The following is a 16,879-nucleotide window of genomic DNA, read 5'->3' on the forward strand; positions in this document are numbered from 1 at the left end:
AATCTCTAAACCTAACTACAGACTGATTGTTGAGACTGTAAGAAGTGGTTTTTCACTACTCATGTAACTTCATTGCTCAGTGGCAAACTTAGTGAGGTTACAAAGTAATCTTAGTCTGTAGGTAAATCCTAGTCTGATTGCATGGAAGGGATTGGAAGTAGCTGCTGTTGCACTATATCATAATGCTATAGGTTCCAGGAGTCTGCATTATAGTTGGGGTGCTGCTTGACCCCTCTCATTTTTGCACATCATCTTATTAATCAGTAACCTCCAAAGCTGAATTCTGTAAGCATATTTTGCAGTTATATACAGTGAGACTGTCCTCCAAATGCCCCATTTCTATAAAGAAATTACAAAAGCCTATGAGTGCCAAAGCACATATCTATCTTATACCATACATTTATAAATATAAGATACAAGTGGGAACCCGCCAGGACATCATTTTCCCCATTATTTCTCCTTTCCCTTTCCTGAAAGCCCCCATAGCCTCTCCACTGTTTGTACTTTCTTCTCCCCTTCCTACCCAACAAACAATCTACATTTATTTGCCCCTTTGTCAGATATCCCTCTTCCTCCCAGCAGCCTCTATCTAGGAAAACTGTGGCTCAGTTGTGTGGTTGTGGCCTCAAGGACTTGTGGAGGGGCAAATCATTTTCCCCTGTATCTCCCTCAGAGTTTCATCACTCAGCCTTAATCTAGGCTCACTGTGTAGTCTTGACCAAGTCACTATAGCTTTTTCTAGCCTACCTCTCAGGGTTCTTTTGAAGTATTTGTCTATTTACTTCATTTTGTACCCTGACTTTCTTCCTAACGGGCTCAAAGTGAGAAAGGGGGACCAGTTATAGCCTCTCGCCCAGAGTCTACAAAAACCTGGAACTGGCCCTGGCTCAAACAATTAACTGTATTCTTAAAGGAATTTTACAAAGTACTAAATATGGGAATAAACACATTTTAGTATGTGAATACCCAATGTACTTAACAAAAGTTTAATTATAATATAAATATTAGAATTTTTTTATTTAATCATTATCATAAGAGCCACTCCAGTAATTCTAGAGCAGTGCTGCTGATTGCACTGTCGTGGAACAGAAGCCCACAAATTCCAAAAGGATAAATATAAAGAATGTTGTTAAATCTACCCATTAGAATATTTTTGAGTATACCTTCCATCCCTTTGATAAAAGTGGAGGCCCCTTGTCTTCAGAAGTCACAACCAGTATATGCTTATAGACAGTGATGTTAGTGTTAGTGTGCAAGTTCTTTACACTCTCTTTACTATACAATTTAACGATAACAAATATTTTAATAACTAATCCAGAGACACATTGCATTAATATATAGCTGTGTTGTAGCTAGTGCTGCACCCACCGTTACTCATATTTGCACTATGAGTGGTGCCAGAAAGACGTTCAGGTGGCACTAAATGTTACTACACACTTCCTTTCTTTATATTTAGTTTTATAGATGTTTATAGAATACTTTCTATATTCTTAATTTTTAATCATCATGTTCTGGGGGGTAAACCATTGATTTAGCTGTCATGATACTTGTTTTCTCTGTGGTACTTTAAGTCAGTGGCAGAGTATTGTATATTTCTCGTAGTTTTCCTTATGAGTAATTTTCCATTTATTTACTAGCTCCTTTAAGTCTTGAGCTTAACCATAACAATAATACTTAATTATGAGTAATTTGTTGGTGAGGACTGGTTAAAAACTAAATTGGCTTTTCCCCTGCAAAATTAGTTTTCTGCCTCAGCCACTTTCTTTGCAAAAGTAATTCAATTTATGGGTCTCCCTATTCATACCCTCTCTTGGCAGCCCTGCATGGTCCTCTTTTGTAGGGTTTGTGGCAGAGTAGGCTGTTGCCACCTTGCATTCCTAATGTCCTGATTGTTTTTTATCCTCTTTTCCCTACTGCAGGAGTGTCAAACATAAGGCCCGCAGTCCGGATCCAGCCCCTTGAAAGCTCTTATTCGGCCGCAAGCCAGCCGAAGCAGCCACACACACACACACCTCGATCTGGGCTGGCGAGGCATGGCCCGGCCCGACCAAGTGACATTTATGTCATATTCGGCCCTCGTAACATCTGAGTTTGACATCCCTGCCCTACTGCTTCCCTTTGTAACCCATGTCTCCTGTAGAGAACTGCTCCCAGATTTGATTTTAAGGCTTAAGCTCCTTCTAAAAAAAATGGTCTGAGGAGCTGTACCAGTAATGTTTGAAGGTTCGTTAAGTATTGGCCTTACTGATGTTTTTGCAGGCAGCTGGGATCATAAATGTCAATCTGTCAGACTGTGATAGGTCCTTAAAGAAATCCTGACGGAGCGTCGCAAATTCCATTGTCATGTTGGGGATTAAACAGGCTAGTCTCATCGTGAAGCAGAAGTAGAGGGGGAGTCATTTTCTTTCTCCGTGGTACTTGCTGTCCTTTTCTTACGTCCTTCTCTCCATTTACGAATTCCCTTCTGCATCTTCCAGGTACTTATTTCTGTCAGGGGAAACAATTCTTTGAAACATCGGGGAAGGTGCCGCTGTGGTTGTTAGTGTAGTCGTGTATGTGCAGGTTGCAAACTGCTGTGGCAGGAGATTGAGAGATTGAAATTCAGCTCTGACAGTCCTAACACAATTTATTTGGAAATTTGAGGAGTGGGGGGATGTAGAGTAATGAAGACAAGAACAACGACAGTAGGAACAAATGCAACATTCGGCAGGGGACAAACCCGATTTTAACAACATCGGTTTGTTGGTTTGTTTCTGTTCAAGATTGCAATTTAAAAACTGCTGTGTTGAATTAGCCCATTCTCATGTTTTCCAACCCAGCAGACTAATTAGAAGAACCTGCATTCATAGAATGATAGATCATTAAAGATGCCATTATTTCTTGCCCCTCTATTGAGTTTACACTTAAGTTGTGGTAAGCTGCAAGCAGTGTATTTTGTTGTTCTCCTCTGCCCTTCTCTCAATGCCTCCTGAGTTGGCTCACATATAGCTTTCATTTAATTGGAGAAAATATCTGTTCTCTTTGGCTATATTATGTAAGTTCCATTATAACTTAGTTGGACTATATAGTGTTGGTGTGCAAAGTTTATTTTTAACACATGGGAATACCATTTTTGTGTTAGCTCCTAAAGTGTGTGTTTGTTAGCTCTTTACTTACAACCGAATTCTTGATTTGTGTCCTGTAATTATCCAGTGTTTTGTTGTTTTGGTGCATAGAGTATATGTTTCTGTTGTTCTGTTTGATCCAAAGAACAACGCAGCTAATTTCATGTGCCCAAAGGAGCTTGTTTTAAATAGCAGTCCTCCCGTATGCTCCATTTGAGGGAAGCTTTGAAATGTATCTTGAGATATGGAGGGTCTTCTGTTAAGCAGCAGCAAAAAAGCCTCCTGCTACAAGTCCCAACTGGATACACAAGTCTGGTGAGTCACACAAAGCAGCCATTGGCTCCTGGCATCAGTACTCTAGACCTGTATATGTATTTTATTAGCTGAAAATTAAGATTCTTTTCGCATTATTTATTTTGTGTAATAAGCATGTGGACTGTAAAATTACTGCTGTTCGGTATCTAGCATTATTAGGTCTGATGGAAAGAAACCTGTAATGGCCTCTTCATTGGTTAAAGCAGGTCACTTAGGTTGAGAATCCAATTCATGCACAGTCCGTAGATAATCTTTATATGCGGATTTATTATATTTATAGTTACAGCTCTCCATTAAACAACTTTGAGACAGTTCAAAGCATAATACTTAAAATGTAGACTGATTAAACAAGTAAAAAGACAACAAAAAAGGAACTAGTCAAAACAGCAACTAAAAACATTTCCAGTTCAAACATAAGCAGCCATAATATATAACCACCTGTAAAAGCAAGGGGAAATATTTAGATCAGGGGGAAAAAATGTAACCAATATCAAAGTAGCAACGATCACCACAACAAGATGAGTGCTAAAGAAAAAAAACTATCAATAAAGTAATAATGTCTAGCGTCCCAAACGTAATGTCTAGTGACCCAGAACTGTTTGCCTGGTGCCAGGCAAGGTATCACTGCAGAAGAGGCCCTGTCTCTGGTCTCTCGCCACCTTCTTGCAGAAGGTGAAGTCATACAGAGCAGGGCCTCTGCAGAATATCTTAACTTCTAGGACAGACTCACATGACAACAAGCATTCATCCAAAACACTATGGTGCCAAACCTTTGAAGGCTTAAAAGAACAAAAACTGCATTTTGCCCAGAAACAACCTGGCGAAATGTATTTCCAGACTCGCAAAATATAACCTGCGCTAGTCAGATATCTAGCAGTCTGGCAGATACTTCTGTAGAGGGTACTGTGTCCATCCCCTGCTGTACTTGCCAATCTTGCTTTCTTACATAGAGGAAGAAAAACCACTTAATTGCATATCCTTCACATGCTGTTGCCTTACTTGTTCTTTTCCGACCTGGTAGAGCCCCTGTGTGTTGGGAGCACCCTTCTGGTTATCTGGAAGCTATTTTTACTAATGTGATCACAGAAGGGGGACTAACTGCAACCCTGTTTTGTGTGCAAATGCTCTAAGTAGAGTTGGCATCATTACTTGGTGCCTTAAGAAGTAAAGAGGTGTTAATATTGTCTTGAAGCAGTTTTGTTATTCGATGAAGTCATGCATGTTTAATCTTTCTCTTCTTATGAGTGAAACACAATGATAATGCACTAATAAAATAATACCAGGTGTGGCATGCAGAATAAATCCAGAATACCTTAATCCTGATCTAAATTCTTGCTTAGCTGTGCTCAAATACAGACAGAGAGCAAAGCTCTAGCCCTATGTTTGAGTTGCTGGTGTGTCTTAGTGATGGCAGAAGCAACATGGCATCTTCCTCTTTGGTTCTCCCTCCCCCTGTGGTGATTCCAGTGAACAATTCTAACCACTTGGCCTCCACTTGGAAAATATGCCCATGTAATCTGTTGAAATTGATAATGGGTTTGAGAGTGTTTATTCTTACTGTAGTATAGAATGTGCAAACTTAATGTGTGGTGTGAATCCCCTTATAGGTGGCTTACTGGAAGCACCTTTTAATTTATAGCTTCATAAAGAAATGTTTTCCTGTCTCTGCTCTCCTGAACAATAACATTTTCCTCTGAGAGGGAAAAGGTGCAAATACGTTTATTAAAATATGTAGTGCCATGACTTGCTTTAAAGAGATCTTTCGAGCATTCTGAATCTGCAGCAAGTATGTACATGTTGCGGTTTGGTTTATTTTGCCTGTGTATAATCATTTACATTTAGATTGTTATCCTTGTAGAGAGAGAGAGAGGGACACAGTATGGTGCTTTCATGTGCCTTTGGTTATTGGAGCTGCAGCTAGCACACTGTGCCCTAAAAATCTCTCCCCTGCTTAGTTGGGAAATAGGCCAAATTTGTGTTCTGCTGTTTTTGTAAAAGCAGCATTGTGTGTTTTTTTATGGGGGTGGGGGGGCTGAAGATGGACAGGAGAAAATAAATGAGATGTAAACCAAAGGTTGTAGTTGCCGAGACTAGTGTTCTCTCCATTTGTCATTGCAAAGTTGGAGTCATGACCTAGAGGAGTTACCCAATTTATTTTGTGAACAAGAAAGGAATCTGATAGGGAACCAAGCTAACAGATCCCTTACCTGATTCCTGTTTTAGTTATTAAAGAATATGTATATGAGCTAAGGAGTAAGAAGCAACTTGCTGTTTGCAAGTGAGTCTGCAAGTTGCACACCAGTAATTCAGTGACTGGGGTTAGAGGCCTGAGTGAAGAAAAGCTAACATATTGTACTCCAAATATTTTTTCCCAATACAACAGATTCACAGTCGGAGAGTGAGGCTTCACCAGAGAAGCGGCCACGGTTACTGGAGGACAGTCATGATAGGCCTGAAGAAATCAGCCGTTCCAAACAGAAGAGCAGACGCAGGTGTTTCCAGTGCCAAACAAAACTGGAGCTGGTACAGCAGGAACTGGGATCATGTCGCTGTGGTAAGGGTTGGCTGCTAGCATTAAAATTACTCTTACCTGTACAGTCATGTGAAAGCCCCTTTCACATCTGGGTTAAAATCTGGGTTGCTTTGTCATTTAGCTTTTACCGGTATAGCAGCAATGTAGTCTATAAAATACTTGAATGAAAGCTGTTGCAAACTGATAAAAAACTGAAATCCGTTCACAAGTATCATAGAATCATAGAGTTGGAAGGGACCACCAGGGTCATCTAGTCCAACCCACTGCACAATTCAGGAAATTCACAACTACCTCCCCCACACACACCCAGTGCCCAGAAGATGGCTAAGATGCCCTCCCTCTCATGAAGTGTCTAAGTTCATAGAATCAGCATTGCTGACAGATGGCCATCTAGCCTCTGCTTAAAAACCTCCAGGGAAGGAGAGCTTACCACCTCCCGAGGAAGCCTGTTCCACTGAGGAACTGCTCAAACTATTAGAAAATTCTTCCTAATGTCTAGATGGAAACTCTTCTGATTTAATTTTAACCCGTTGGTTCTGGTCCAACCTTCTGGGGCAACAGAAAACAACTCGGCACCATCCTCTATATGACAGCCCTTCAAGTACTTGAAGATGGTTATCATATCCCCTCTCAGTTTTCTCCTTTTCAGGCTAAACATACCCAGCTCCTTCAACCTTTCCTCATAGGACTTGGTCTCCAGACCCCTCACCATCTTTGTTGCCCTCCTCTGGACATGTTCCAGCTTATCTACATCTTTCTGAAATTGTGGCACCCAAAACTGAACACAATACTCTAGGTGAGGTCTAACCAGAGCAGAGTAAAGCGATACTATTACTTCACGTGATCTGGACACTATACTTATTTTAATGTAGCCTAAGATCGCATTTGCCTTTTTAGCTACCACATCACACTGCTGACTCATGTTCAGTGTTTGGTCTACTAAGATCCCAAGATCCTTTTCACACACACTACTGCTAAGACAAAGTCTCCCCCATCCTATAATTATGCATTATAAGTACACGAAAGCTTTTTAATTCGTGTTTGAAGAACTGGGTTATAAAGGTCCATTATGCATCCAGGTAAGCATAATCAGTCTGCCAAAATGCCCTTGCTGAGAATTACAGAATCAGAGTTGGAAGGCGCCATACAGATCATCAAGTCCAACACCTTCTCTATGCAGAATGCAGGATCAGCCTAGAGCACCCCTAACAAGTGTTCTTCCAACTGCTGCTTGAAGACTGCCAGTAATGGGGAGCTCACCTCCTCCCTAGGTAGCTGATTCCACTGTTGAACTGCTCTCACTGTAAAAAAAATGTTCCCTAATATCCAGACGGTACCTTTCTGCCTGTAATTTAAACCCATTATTGCAAGTCCTATCCTCTACTGTCATCAGGAACAGCTCTCTGCCCTCCTCTAAGTGACAGCTCTTCAGATACTTAAAGAGAGCAATCATATTCCCCCCTCAACCTCCTCTTCTCCAGACTGAACATTCCCAAGTCTCTCAGCCTTTACTTGTAGAGCTTGGTCTCTGTATGTATGTATGTTCCATCCAAAGGTTCCTCACATGTGTAAGGGTCCTGGTGTGCACAGAAGGGTGCCAGGCATGTAAGGATTTCTTTGTACTGCATTGTGGAGAACAGCATTGCATGAATTAGGCGAAATCTCTAGAAATCTAGACACCATATTTGTATACTGATTCTTTATTGTAGTGGAGAGGATTAAGCATGGTAAGACAGCATGAAAAGTAACCCAGGGATGTTTCCCAACATGGTGTCATTACTGCTGTAGAAAACTTACAGGTACCTTGGTTCTCTTAGGTTATCCGGGCTGTGTAACCGTGGTCTTGGTATTTTCTTTCCTGACGTTTCGCCAGCAGCTGTGGGCGGCATCTTCAGCGGAGTAACACTGAAGGACAGTGTCTCTCAGTGTCAAGTGTGTAGGAAGAGTAATATATAGTCAGAAAGGGGTTGGGTTTGAGCTGAATCATTGTCCTGCAAAAAGTAACAAGGTAATGTGCTAACCATTGTCCTGTAAGTATCAAGATAATGTGCTAATGAGGGTGTGGTATGTTAATATGGAACCATTGTATCCTGAAGTGATCTGTTAATGTGTGAAATCCAAAGCTAATCTGCATGGCTATTGTTGACTGTAGTCTTTGTTAGTCTGGAGGTTTTCAAGACAGGAAGCCAAGCCTTATTCATTCTTAAACTCTCTTTTCTGTTAAAGTTGTGCTGATGTTTATGAATTTCAATGGCTTCTCTGTGCAATCTGACAAAATAGTTGGTAGAATTGTCCAGTCTTTCAGTGTCTTGGAATAACACCCTGTGTCCTGTTTGTGTCAGTCCATGTTCAGCCACTGCTGATTTCTCAGGTTGGCCCAGTCTGCAGTACCTTTCATGTTCTTTTATCCTTGTTTGTATGCTGCGTTTTGTTGTCCCGATGTAAACTTGTCCACAGCTGCAAGGTATACGATATACTCCTGCAGAGGTGAGGGGGTCTCTTTTGTCTTTTGCTGATCGTAGCATTTGTTGTATTTTCTTGGTGGGTTTAAACACTGTTTGTAGGTTATGTTTTTTCAAAAGTTTCTCCATCCTATCAGTGACTCCTTTAATAAATGGCAAGAATACCTTTCCTATGGGAGACTGTTTTTTCTGAGTTTTCTGATTTTTGTTTGGTTTAATGGCCCTTCTGATTTCATTCTTGGAATAGCCGTTTGCTAGCAGTGCGTGATTTAGATGATTAGTTTCTTCCTTGAAAGGATTAGTTTCTTGACCGTGAAAGCCTTCGACAATATTACAGGTACCTGTTCCCCCTCCCCCCAGCAAGGTAAAAGCCACCCAGGGGAGCTTTTTTCCAATGGGAGCTTCTGTCGCCATTTGAAGAAAGGAGCTTGTTTTAATAGCTTTCTTAAATTTATACCTGCTGACACAAATTTTATACTACTATATAAGGTTAAAGGCATATGTAGAGAACAGGACATGGATAGCATCTAGCCATTTTTTCCCTTCAAACTCTGAATTTTAATTAAAATGCTGCTTATTGGTTTTGAAAACCCATCACAGTGAAAATAGATGCCATGTGGTGTCCTTTTAATAAGCCCCACTGTCTAAATAGTAACTTCAAATATATATTAAGCATGTATATTAAGCATTTTTCTTGCATTCAGATAAAGCCATTAGGTGATAACTGATCTGTTAATAATATATTAACCCAATATTTATGAGTGTGTATGTAAAATTGCTATGCAGAGGAAGCAATGGCAAACCACCTGTTAATCTGTTGCCTTGATAACCCTACTGGGATGCCATAAGTCAGCTGTGCCTTGACGGCACTTTACACACACACACACACACGCACATATATAAAATCCTACTTGGATGTATTACTGTTGAATGGAATGGTCGTAGAAACTTGATTACCGTATTTTTCGCTCCATAGGACGCACCGCTCCATAAGACGCACCTAGTTTTTAGAGGAGGAAAACAAGAAAAAATCTTGTTTTCCTCCTCTAAAAACGCGGGCAGGGAGCGGGCACGCGGGCGTGCCAAGCGCTCAGAGCGGGCGGGGAGGAGGCGGGCTGGCGCTCCAAGAGCTCAGAGCGAGCTGGGAGGAGCCGTGCGGGAGAGGTGCGCCAAGCGCTCAGAGCGGGCGGGGAGGAGGCGGGCGGGCGCGCCAAGCCGCCCCCCCTCCGCTTCCCAGCTGGGAGGCGAGCAAGCGCACAGAGCGGGCTGGGCGGGCGCACAGAGCTGGCTGGGCGCGCTGGAACGGCGCAAGGCAGCTTTCCCCGGCTGCCTCCCAGCGCGCCCAGCCGGCTCTGTGCGCACATTCGCTCTATAAGACGCACCCACATTTCCCCTCACTTTTGAGAAGGAAAAAAGTGCGTCTTATGGAGCGAAAAATACGGTACATTATCGATACAAACACCACCACCCCTTGAAACCATGTTACATTTATACAGCGTAGAAAGTATGAAGCCGAAGAAACATTCTAGTTGTTTGGAACTGGAACCTTGCATTTACAGATGTGCATGTACGATGGTAATGCAACTGGTCAGCATGTTAACCACAGGACTATCAGCAGACCCCCATTTCCTGGCCTATTAAGAGTACTACCATCATGTTTTAATAACACAGCACTTTTGTCAAATATCTACTGCAGAAAATGCACAGTAAATTTGGTCCTTGGAAGGCTGCATAAGCAATGCAGAATTACGTAGTTTAGCTAATGCCTGATGTTTCCGGGGCCACTATAGCCTGACCAGTGTTTGAAACTTCCCTATGCAGTTTGGAGCTTGAACACGTTTTATGCTCTGGAGCAGATGGACAACACATGAAATTTGATATACCTCCTACACGAGCTGACAAAATATGCTGATTAGTAAATGTGCTTATTTTCTAGCTCCCTTTGGGATCATGCATTTACCAAAAGTGGTCCTCAATGCTGCACGTATTTGGTGATGGAAAGTTCCATCAAGTAACAGGCAACTTATGGCAACTCCATAGGGTTTTCAAGGAAAGAGACAAATAGAGGAGGTTTGCCATTGCCTGCCTCTGTGTAGCAACTTTGGTTGTCTCCCTTCCAAGGACTAATCAGGTCCGGCCCTGAGTAACTTCTGAGAACTGATGAGATCAGGTTAGCTTGGGCCATTAAGGTCAGCGTAGCACATAATTAACTATGGTTAATTAGTATATTTTTGTCTTGTCTCTCAAATGTTAGATATCTATTTTAATTATATTTACTGTTTAAGGTTTTTTAATACTTCATGAAACATCTACACATATTCACTTAGAAACTGAAATTGGCAAGAATGTTCTTTGAGATGGGCAGTACACTGCCATTCCATGAAATTATTCAGCTATTTTTATCTTGCAGTGAGAATTCCTTGTCAAAACTCTTTAACCAAAACTAGGGTTGCCAACAACTCCAGAAATTTCCTGGAGATTTGGAGGAGGTTCTTGAGGATGGAGTTTGTGTGATGCTGTAGAGTCCACCCTCCAGAGTTGCCATTTCCTTCAGAAGAACTGATCTCTCCAATCTGGACATCAGTTGTAATTCTAGGACCCACGTTGAGGTTGGCAACCCAAACCAAACCATATTCCTGAACGTTACTAGTATATGACCATAATGATTTTAGTTATCTCCCATATCATATGTAGACACTCAGTGAAACATAAAATCACACCATGTGAAAACTATCGAGAGGGGGAACATCACCTTCTCTCCCCAAAAAAGTAATACAGTCTAGATAGACAAGCCACATGCTCCTTATGACAAAGGTTTAAATCCTGACCTAAGACCAAGAATTATACATCCACTATCTATATTATGGTCCTAGTGGCTGTAGTTCCCCTGTGTCATAGAGGGGGAAAATGCTTCCACCCTTTGATACTATATTCACTTTCACATTGTGGTTGTATTAATATCATTTTACCTTTGAGGAAGTTGTATATGGTGGTTATGAACATCCGCAAATGTTACAAGCAGGACTCACAATGCCAAAAACAAAACACCTTCAGTGGCAGTGGCTTTATTGTTGCTTAAATTTTATGTGCTGCCTTGTCCATTGTAAATAAAACCCAGGCAATAAAATAAACAAGATTACTGAACCAAATAACTATGGAATAATTTGTTGGATGTTTGGTTATCTATTCTTATTTTTTCCTATTAATATTCTGCAGCTTTGTCTGCTTCGGGAAATAAAATTATCTGTATCACCAAATTGAGTAAAGAATAGGCTGGCTTTAAAAGTGGCTAGAACGAGGGTCTTATGTCAAGTTTGCTGAGAAATTGCTAATTTTGATACTGCAAATGTTTGGAAACATGGTTCTCTATATTGCTCCTTAAGAATTTTGAAGGATTAATCCAAGCAAGGAGTCCTCATTTGGGGTTAATAAAATATGTGACTTACTCAATTCACTAGAGTGTTAATACCAGACAGAATATTATTTTGTTATTTTCTTTAGAATGCTCTTCAGTTGCTGGAGAAGACATTTTCTTTATCATCTGTGGGTGCATTTGCAGTATTAGCTAGGAAATGGGAAAAGAATATACCCATATGAATACTGATTAGCACAACATTAATAGAGAATTGACCTGGGTTTCAACATAATTCTAAACTGTTGAGCCTATCAAATGATCCTAAATGCAGTATTGTCATAGAACATCAAACACATGGACTCTCCAAACCTATTGCATTCTCTAGAGGTGCAAATGGTTCTTCATAATCTTTTTTTTTTTTTGCCATTTTGTTGAAACATATAGTAAGTGTTGGATTACCACCCTTACTGTTGTAAAGTCTAAAATTACATAACTGTACAAGACAGGAATAATATAGTATTGGAAGGGTACCAGAAGAACTAGAACTGAAATCCTCACTCAGCTGTAGAACTTGTTTGACTTCCCTTGCAGGACTGTGGTGGGAATAAAACAGAGGAACCTCTGTGAGCTCCTTTGGAGAAAGCCAGAATGAACTACAATAAATAAATGAGATAAACTAAAGGATCCCTTCAAGCTTAGTGGGGTAGGGGAAGAGGGATCTACCATCATTTCTTCATGTGGGAGTGGGAGGAAAGAAATTCTTAAGCCCCCTCACTTAATTGGTGATGGGGGAGGGGCAAAATGTGATGAAGAAGCTTGCTCAAAAATGGTCTTTTAAGGATTCCTGAGAGAACATGTGAATGCTTTCATGTTTTATGTAATGCATTTTTTGATGACATATTCTGGTGTAAACCCTCTGTGTAGGGGGAAGTGCCGTGGCACAGTGGTAGAGCGTCAGTGTTACGTGCAGAAGGCCCCAGGTTCCATTTTTGTTATCTTCAGTTAAAAGGATCAAGTAGAAGGTAATGTGAAAGGCCTTTACCTGAGATCCTTGGAAAGCTGGTGCCAGTCAGAATTGACAGTGCTGACCTTGGTAGACCAGTGGTCTGACTGATTGTAACGCTGCTTCATGTATTCAACTGTTTGTATGTGGAAGCTGCATACTCTGAGCTGCAGTCCATGCTTCAGTTGGTGCCCTGGGCAGCCCTTTCTAAGCAGTAGACATAAATACTCTTTGTACATGATCAAAGGTGTCATCAATATGTTTCCACATAATAACTATGGTAGCCTCCTTGTTCAAAGGCAGTGTATCTCTTCATACCATTAGCTGTGAGGAATGGCACACAAAGCGAGGGAAAGGAGATTGAGACAGGCTGAGAATTGTCCCTCCTTGCCACCTGTCTGGAGGAGGGAAGGAAGGATTGGCTGTTTAAATGATCGCGTAGAGTTAGAGACAAGACCAGTGCAACATATACAAGCCTTTCTTCTAGTGTCTACTATAGTGCAGCAAATTGTAGAATGGTGGCACAGAGGTGAAAGACTGGAGTCACCCTAGCCTTGAGCATCCCGTTTTCTGTAGGAACGCAGAGTGTGGTGTCACTTTGTTTCTCTGTGGTCCTGGGCCAACTCTACTCCTTTTGCCACCTAAAGCAGTGAGATGACTTACTCCCCCAACCCCATTCCCGCTCTGAGGGAAAGGGCATCTTGGAGCTCGGGTTTTCCCGCCCTTTGCTCAGGGAGGCAGGACCAAAAAATCTTACTTCCTGTCTCCTTGGCGGGAAAGCCTCGACTTTCACTTTCAGTCCTACCTTCGCTGGGGAGAGCTCACTCTTTGCAGACCTCTGCATTCAATCTCTTAGGACTCGTTGTGTTTTGTCTGTATTAATCTCTGTCTATTCCTCTCTACTTTACTGTTGTTCAACTGTTTTAAAAAAAAAATTCTATCTTGCTGTCTTCTTCTTTAATTCTTCTGCGGCTCTACCCCGGCCCCTCAAAATGGCGGCCGCAGCCGCCGCAGCTATGTCAGTCCTCAGAGAGGACGATTTAATGTCAGTGGAGGACTACGATACCTCCCTAGGTCCCCACTTGGAGTTCTCCGGTGGCCGCCCAGGCGGACCTCCGGGGACTGGGAAGCCCGTGAGCGTGGCCGCCACCAAAACCGCTGCCGCCGCTAAAGCCGCCACCGCCAAAACTACGACGGACGGCAAGCGCAAAAGGAAGGACGTGGGCGGCTCTCCTAAAAGGAGCAACAGGCGGCTTCAGGACCCAAAGCATTGGTCGGGTGTCCTGATGGCCGATCCAGCCGACCTTCCCTCCACTTCTCAGGCAGTGGATGCGCCGGCTCTCGGCAGCCCCAGGGAATGTCGGAGGATAACATACCTGCGCCTGGGGCTTCGGCAACGGGGGGAGTTTTTTCCATAGACCTTGAAGCGGCCATTGAGATGGTTATGGAAAGGAGGGAAGCAAGACGGGCTGCCCTTACCAAGGTCCCAGTTCCTCGTAGGGAAACCCGGGCCAGATCTCTCACCAGATCTCACAGAGGGAACCGAGAGGAGTCTCCTTCTCTTTCCCTTTGCAGCAATCCTGACTGCAGCGGTGCATGGCCTACCAAGGCAGCTCTTAAGGCTCCTTGTGCATACCCCCTTACAACTAGGGATGACGCCTCTCTCTATTCACCTACAGAAGGTGCAGACAGAGAGGAGGGCGAGTATGATTCCGAGGCTGAGGATTCCAAAGATCAAGGAGAGGATCAGCCCCGGCTTTTCTCCCATGATGACTATCAGGCCTTGCTTTCTAAAGCCTTGATTGCCTTAGAGTTAAATCAAGAGGCAACCTCTAAGCCTGGGGGTCCTCTACCTGAGTCATGGCCAGTGGGTACAAAGGACTGTTTTCCCCAAGGTTCTTCCCAGGTTAAACGAGTCCCTCTTCCAAATTATTTTGTTAAACTCATTAAAACTGAGTGGGACAAACCAACCCAAAACAGGCAGTTCCCTGGGTCTGTTAAAAGACTTTATGAAATGACTCCTCCTGCAATGGAACTCCTCAGTCTGCCTACAGTTGATGTTCCTGTGGCATCTCTTCAGGCACCAGATGGATTATCTGAGGAGGGAGGGACAGTGATCAAGGATCAGCTTGATCGCAAGATGGAATTTCTCACTAGAAAAGTGCATGAATCCTCTGCTTTAGCTATTCAGGCTACCGCGACTGCTGCCATTATATCCAGAGCATCCATAGCCTGGGCAAAAAAGATATCCCAGCTCATGGGGGAAACAGACAGAAGGATTTCTGATGGGATGGCTAGACTAATCAAGGCTTCCTCCTTTCTAGCAGACGCCTCCCTTGACTCTTTATCTTTTTCAGCCAGATCAATGTCATCTAACGCCGTGATTTGCAGAGCCCTTTGGCTCAGATCTTGGCAAGTAGAGACCAAGACTAAATCAGGTCTTTTGGCTTATCCGCTCCAAGCCGGCAAACTCTTTGGCGAACGCTTGGATAAGATGCTGGCTGAAACCAAAGATAAGAAGCGCATGATGCCTAAGTCATCAAAGAAGGAATCAAAAGGGTTTTCTCATTCCTTTCGATCCTCCCATACCCTGTCTCGATTCAGACAGGATCAGAGATGGCCCTTCTCTTCCTGGTCTAATAGCCGCCAACAGTTTAGAAGACAAGGTCGTTACAATCGCCCCTTTCAGCAGAACCAGTTCAGGGACAAAGGGGACAAGTTCCAAAAAGCCGGAAAACAGTGACGCCATGGATGCTCCTGTGGGCGGAAGACTTCAATATTTCCGCTCTCAGTGGGTGGGGTCACAGATGGACGTCTGGGTCCTACAGATTGTTCAACACAGTTACTCAGTGGAGTTCCGAGCCACCCCCCCAGACCGATTTATCCCATCTCCAGTTTCGTTGTCTCAGACCAAGCAATTGAGGGATATGGAAGCCATCACCACCTTATCTCCATCGGAGCAGTGGAAGCAGTGCCGACACAGGATCGATTCATGGGAGTGTATTCTGCCTTTTTCACAGTCCCCAAGAAGACCGGGGACTGGAGGGCCATACTCGACCTGAAGTTTATCAGTCGGTACATACACTCGAAGCACTTCAGGATGGAGACCCTTCTCTCAATCATTCAAGCTCTCAAGCACGGTTCCTTTATGACCTCCATAGATCTCAAGGAAGCTTATCTGCACATTCCCATTGCTCCTCAGCATCGCTGCTTTCTGAGATTCGCCTATGGGGAGAAACATCTGCAGTTCAAGGCTCTTCCATTCGGTCTTGGTGCTGCTCCGCGTGTGTTCACCAAAGTGTTAATCACCCTCGTTGCGGAGCTTCGTCGAGAAGCTATTCAAATCCATCCATATCTCGACGACCTGCTCATTTGTGCGCCTTCAGAAGTGAAGTCTCGATCCCACACCAAAAGAGTCGTCCAATTACTTCAAGACCACGGGTTCATAGTGAACTTCGCCAAGAGTCAGGTGGTACCTTCTCAAAGCCTCCAACATCTGGGCGTAATCATAAACACGGATGTCGACACCATTTTTCTCCCAGAAGAAAAAGTTCTGAAGATCTCAAGGAGAGCCAAACAGATTGCCAAAGCTCAAAGATCCCTTCTCTTGTCTCTAGCGAGCCTACAAGGATTGATGATATCCTGCATTGTGGTTGTTCCTTGGGCTCATTTTCACGCTCGACCCCTACAATGGCTTCTAAAGCCACACCAGCATTCCATTGCCAAAAAGGACAACAAGTTGATCACATTGACCCATCAAGTCAAAGAGAGTCTACGTTGGTGGACTCATACTGCCAACCTCCGCAAGGGAAAACGGTTCATTTTACCAGATCCGTTACAACTCTTCACGGATGCCTCTCTACTAGGTTGGGGAGCCACCCTAGGAAGAGAAACGGCTCAGGGCGTCTGGAGTTCCGCAGAACAGAAGATGCACATAAATGTCCTGGAACTAAGGGCGGTTTTTTTGGCCCTTCAACATTTTCAACACCTAGTTCAGGATCAGAACATTCTCATCAGGACCGACAATGTTGCAACAAAGGCTCACCTGAACAAGCAAGGGGGGGTCCAGGTCTTCCACAATGCATCAGGAAGCCAAAAGGATTTTCA

General features: G+C 43.1%; 1 protein-coding gene across 2 annotated transcripts in view; it reads left to right on the plus strand.

Moving 5' to 3' along the window:
* Nucleotides 1-16,879, plus strand: part of ZFAND3 (zinc finger AN1-type containing 3) — a 161,816-nt gene that overhangs the window by 124,368 nt on the left and 20,569 nt on the right. The window contains exon 6 of one of the 2 annotated variants that reach the window (XM_056852846.1): nt 5,800-5,973. In XM_056852846.1, the coding sequence (XP_056708824.1) occupies nt 5,800-5,973 (174 nt within the window). The remainder of the gene's footprint in view (nt 1-5,799; nt 5,974-16,879) is intronic. The other variant, XM_056852847.1, reaches the window with a different exon arrangement.

Source organism: Euleptes europaea, chromosome 7 (genome assembly GCF_029931775.1).
Source record: "Euleptes europaea isolate rEulEur1 chromosome 7, rEulEur1.hap1, whole genome shotgun sequence".
NCBI lineage: Eukaryota > Metazoa > Chordata > Lepidosauria > Squamata > Sphaerodactylidae > Euleptes > Euleptes europaea.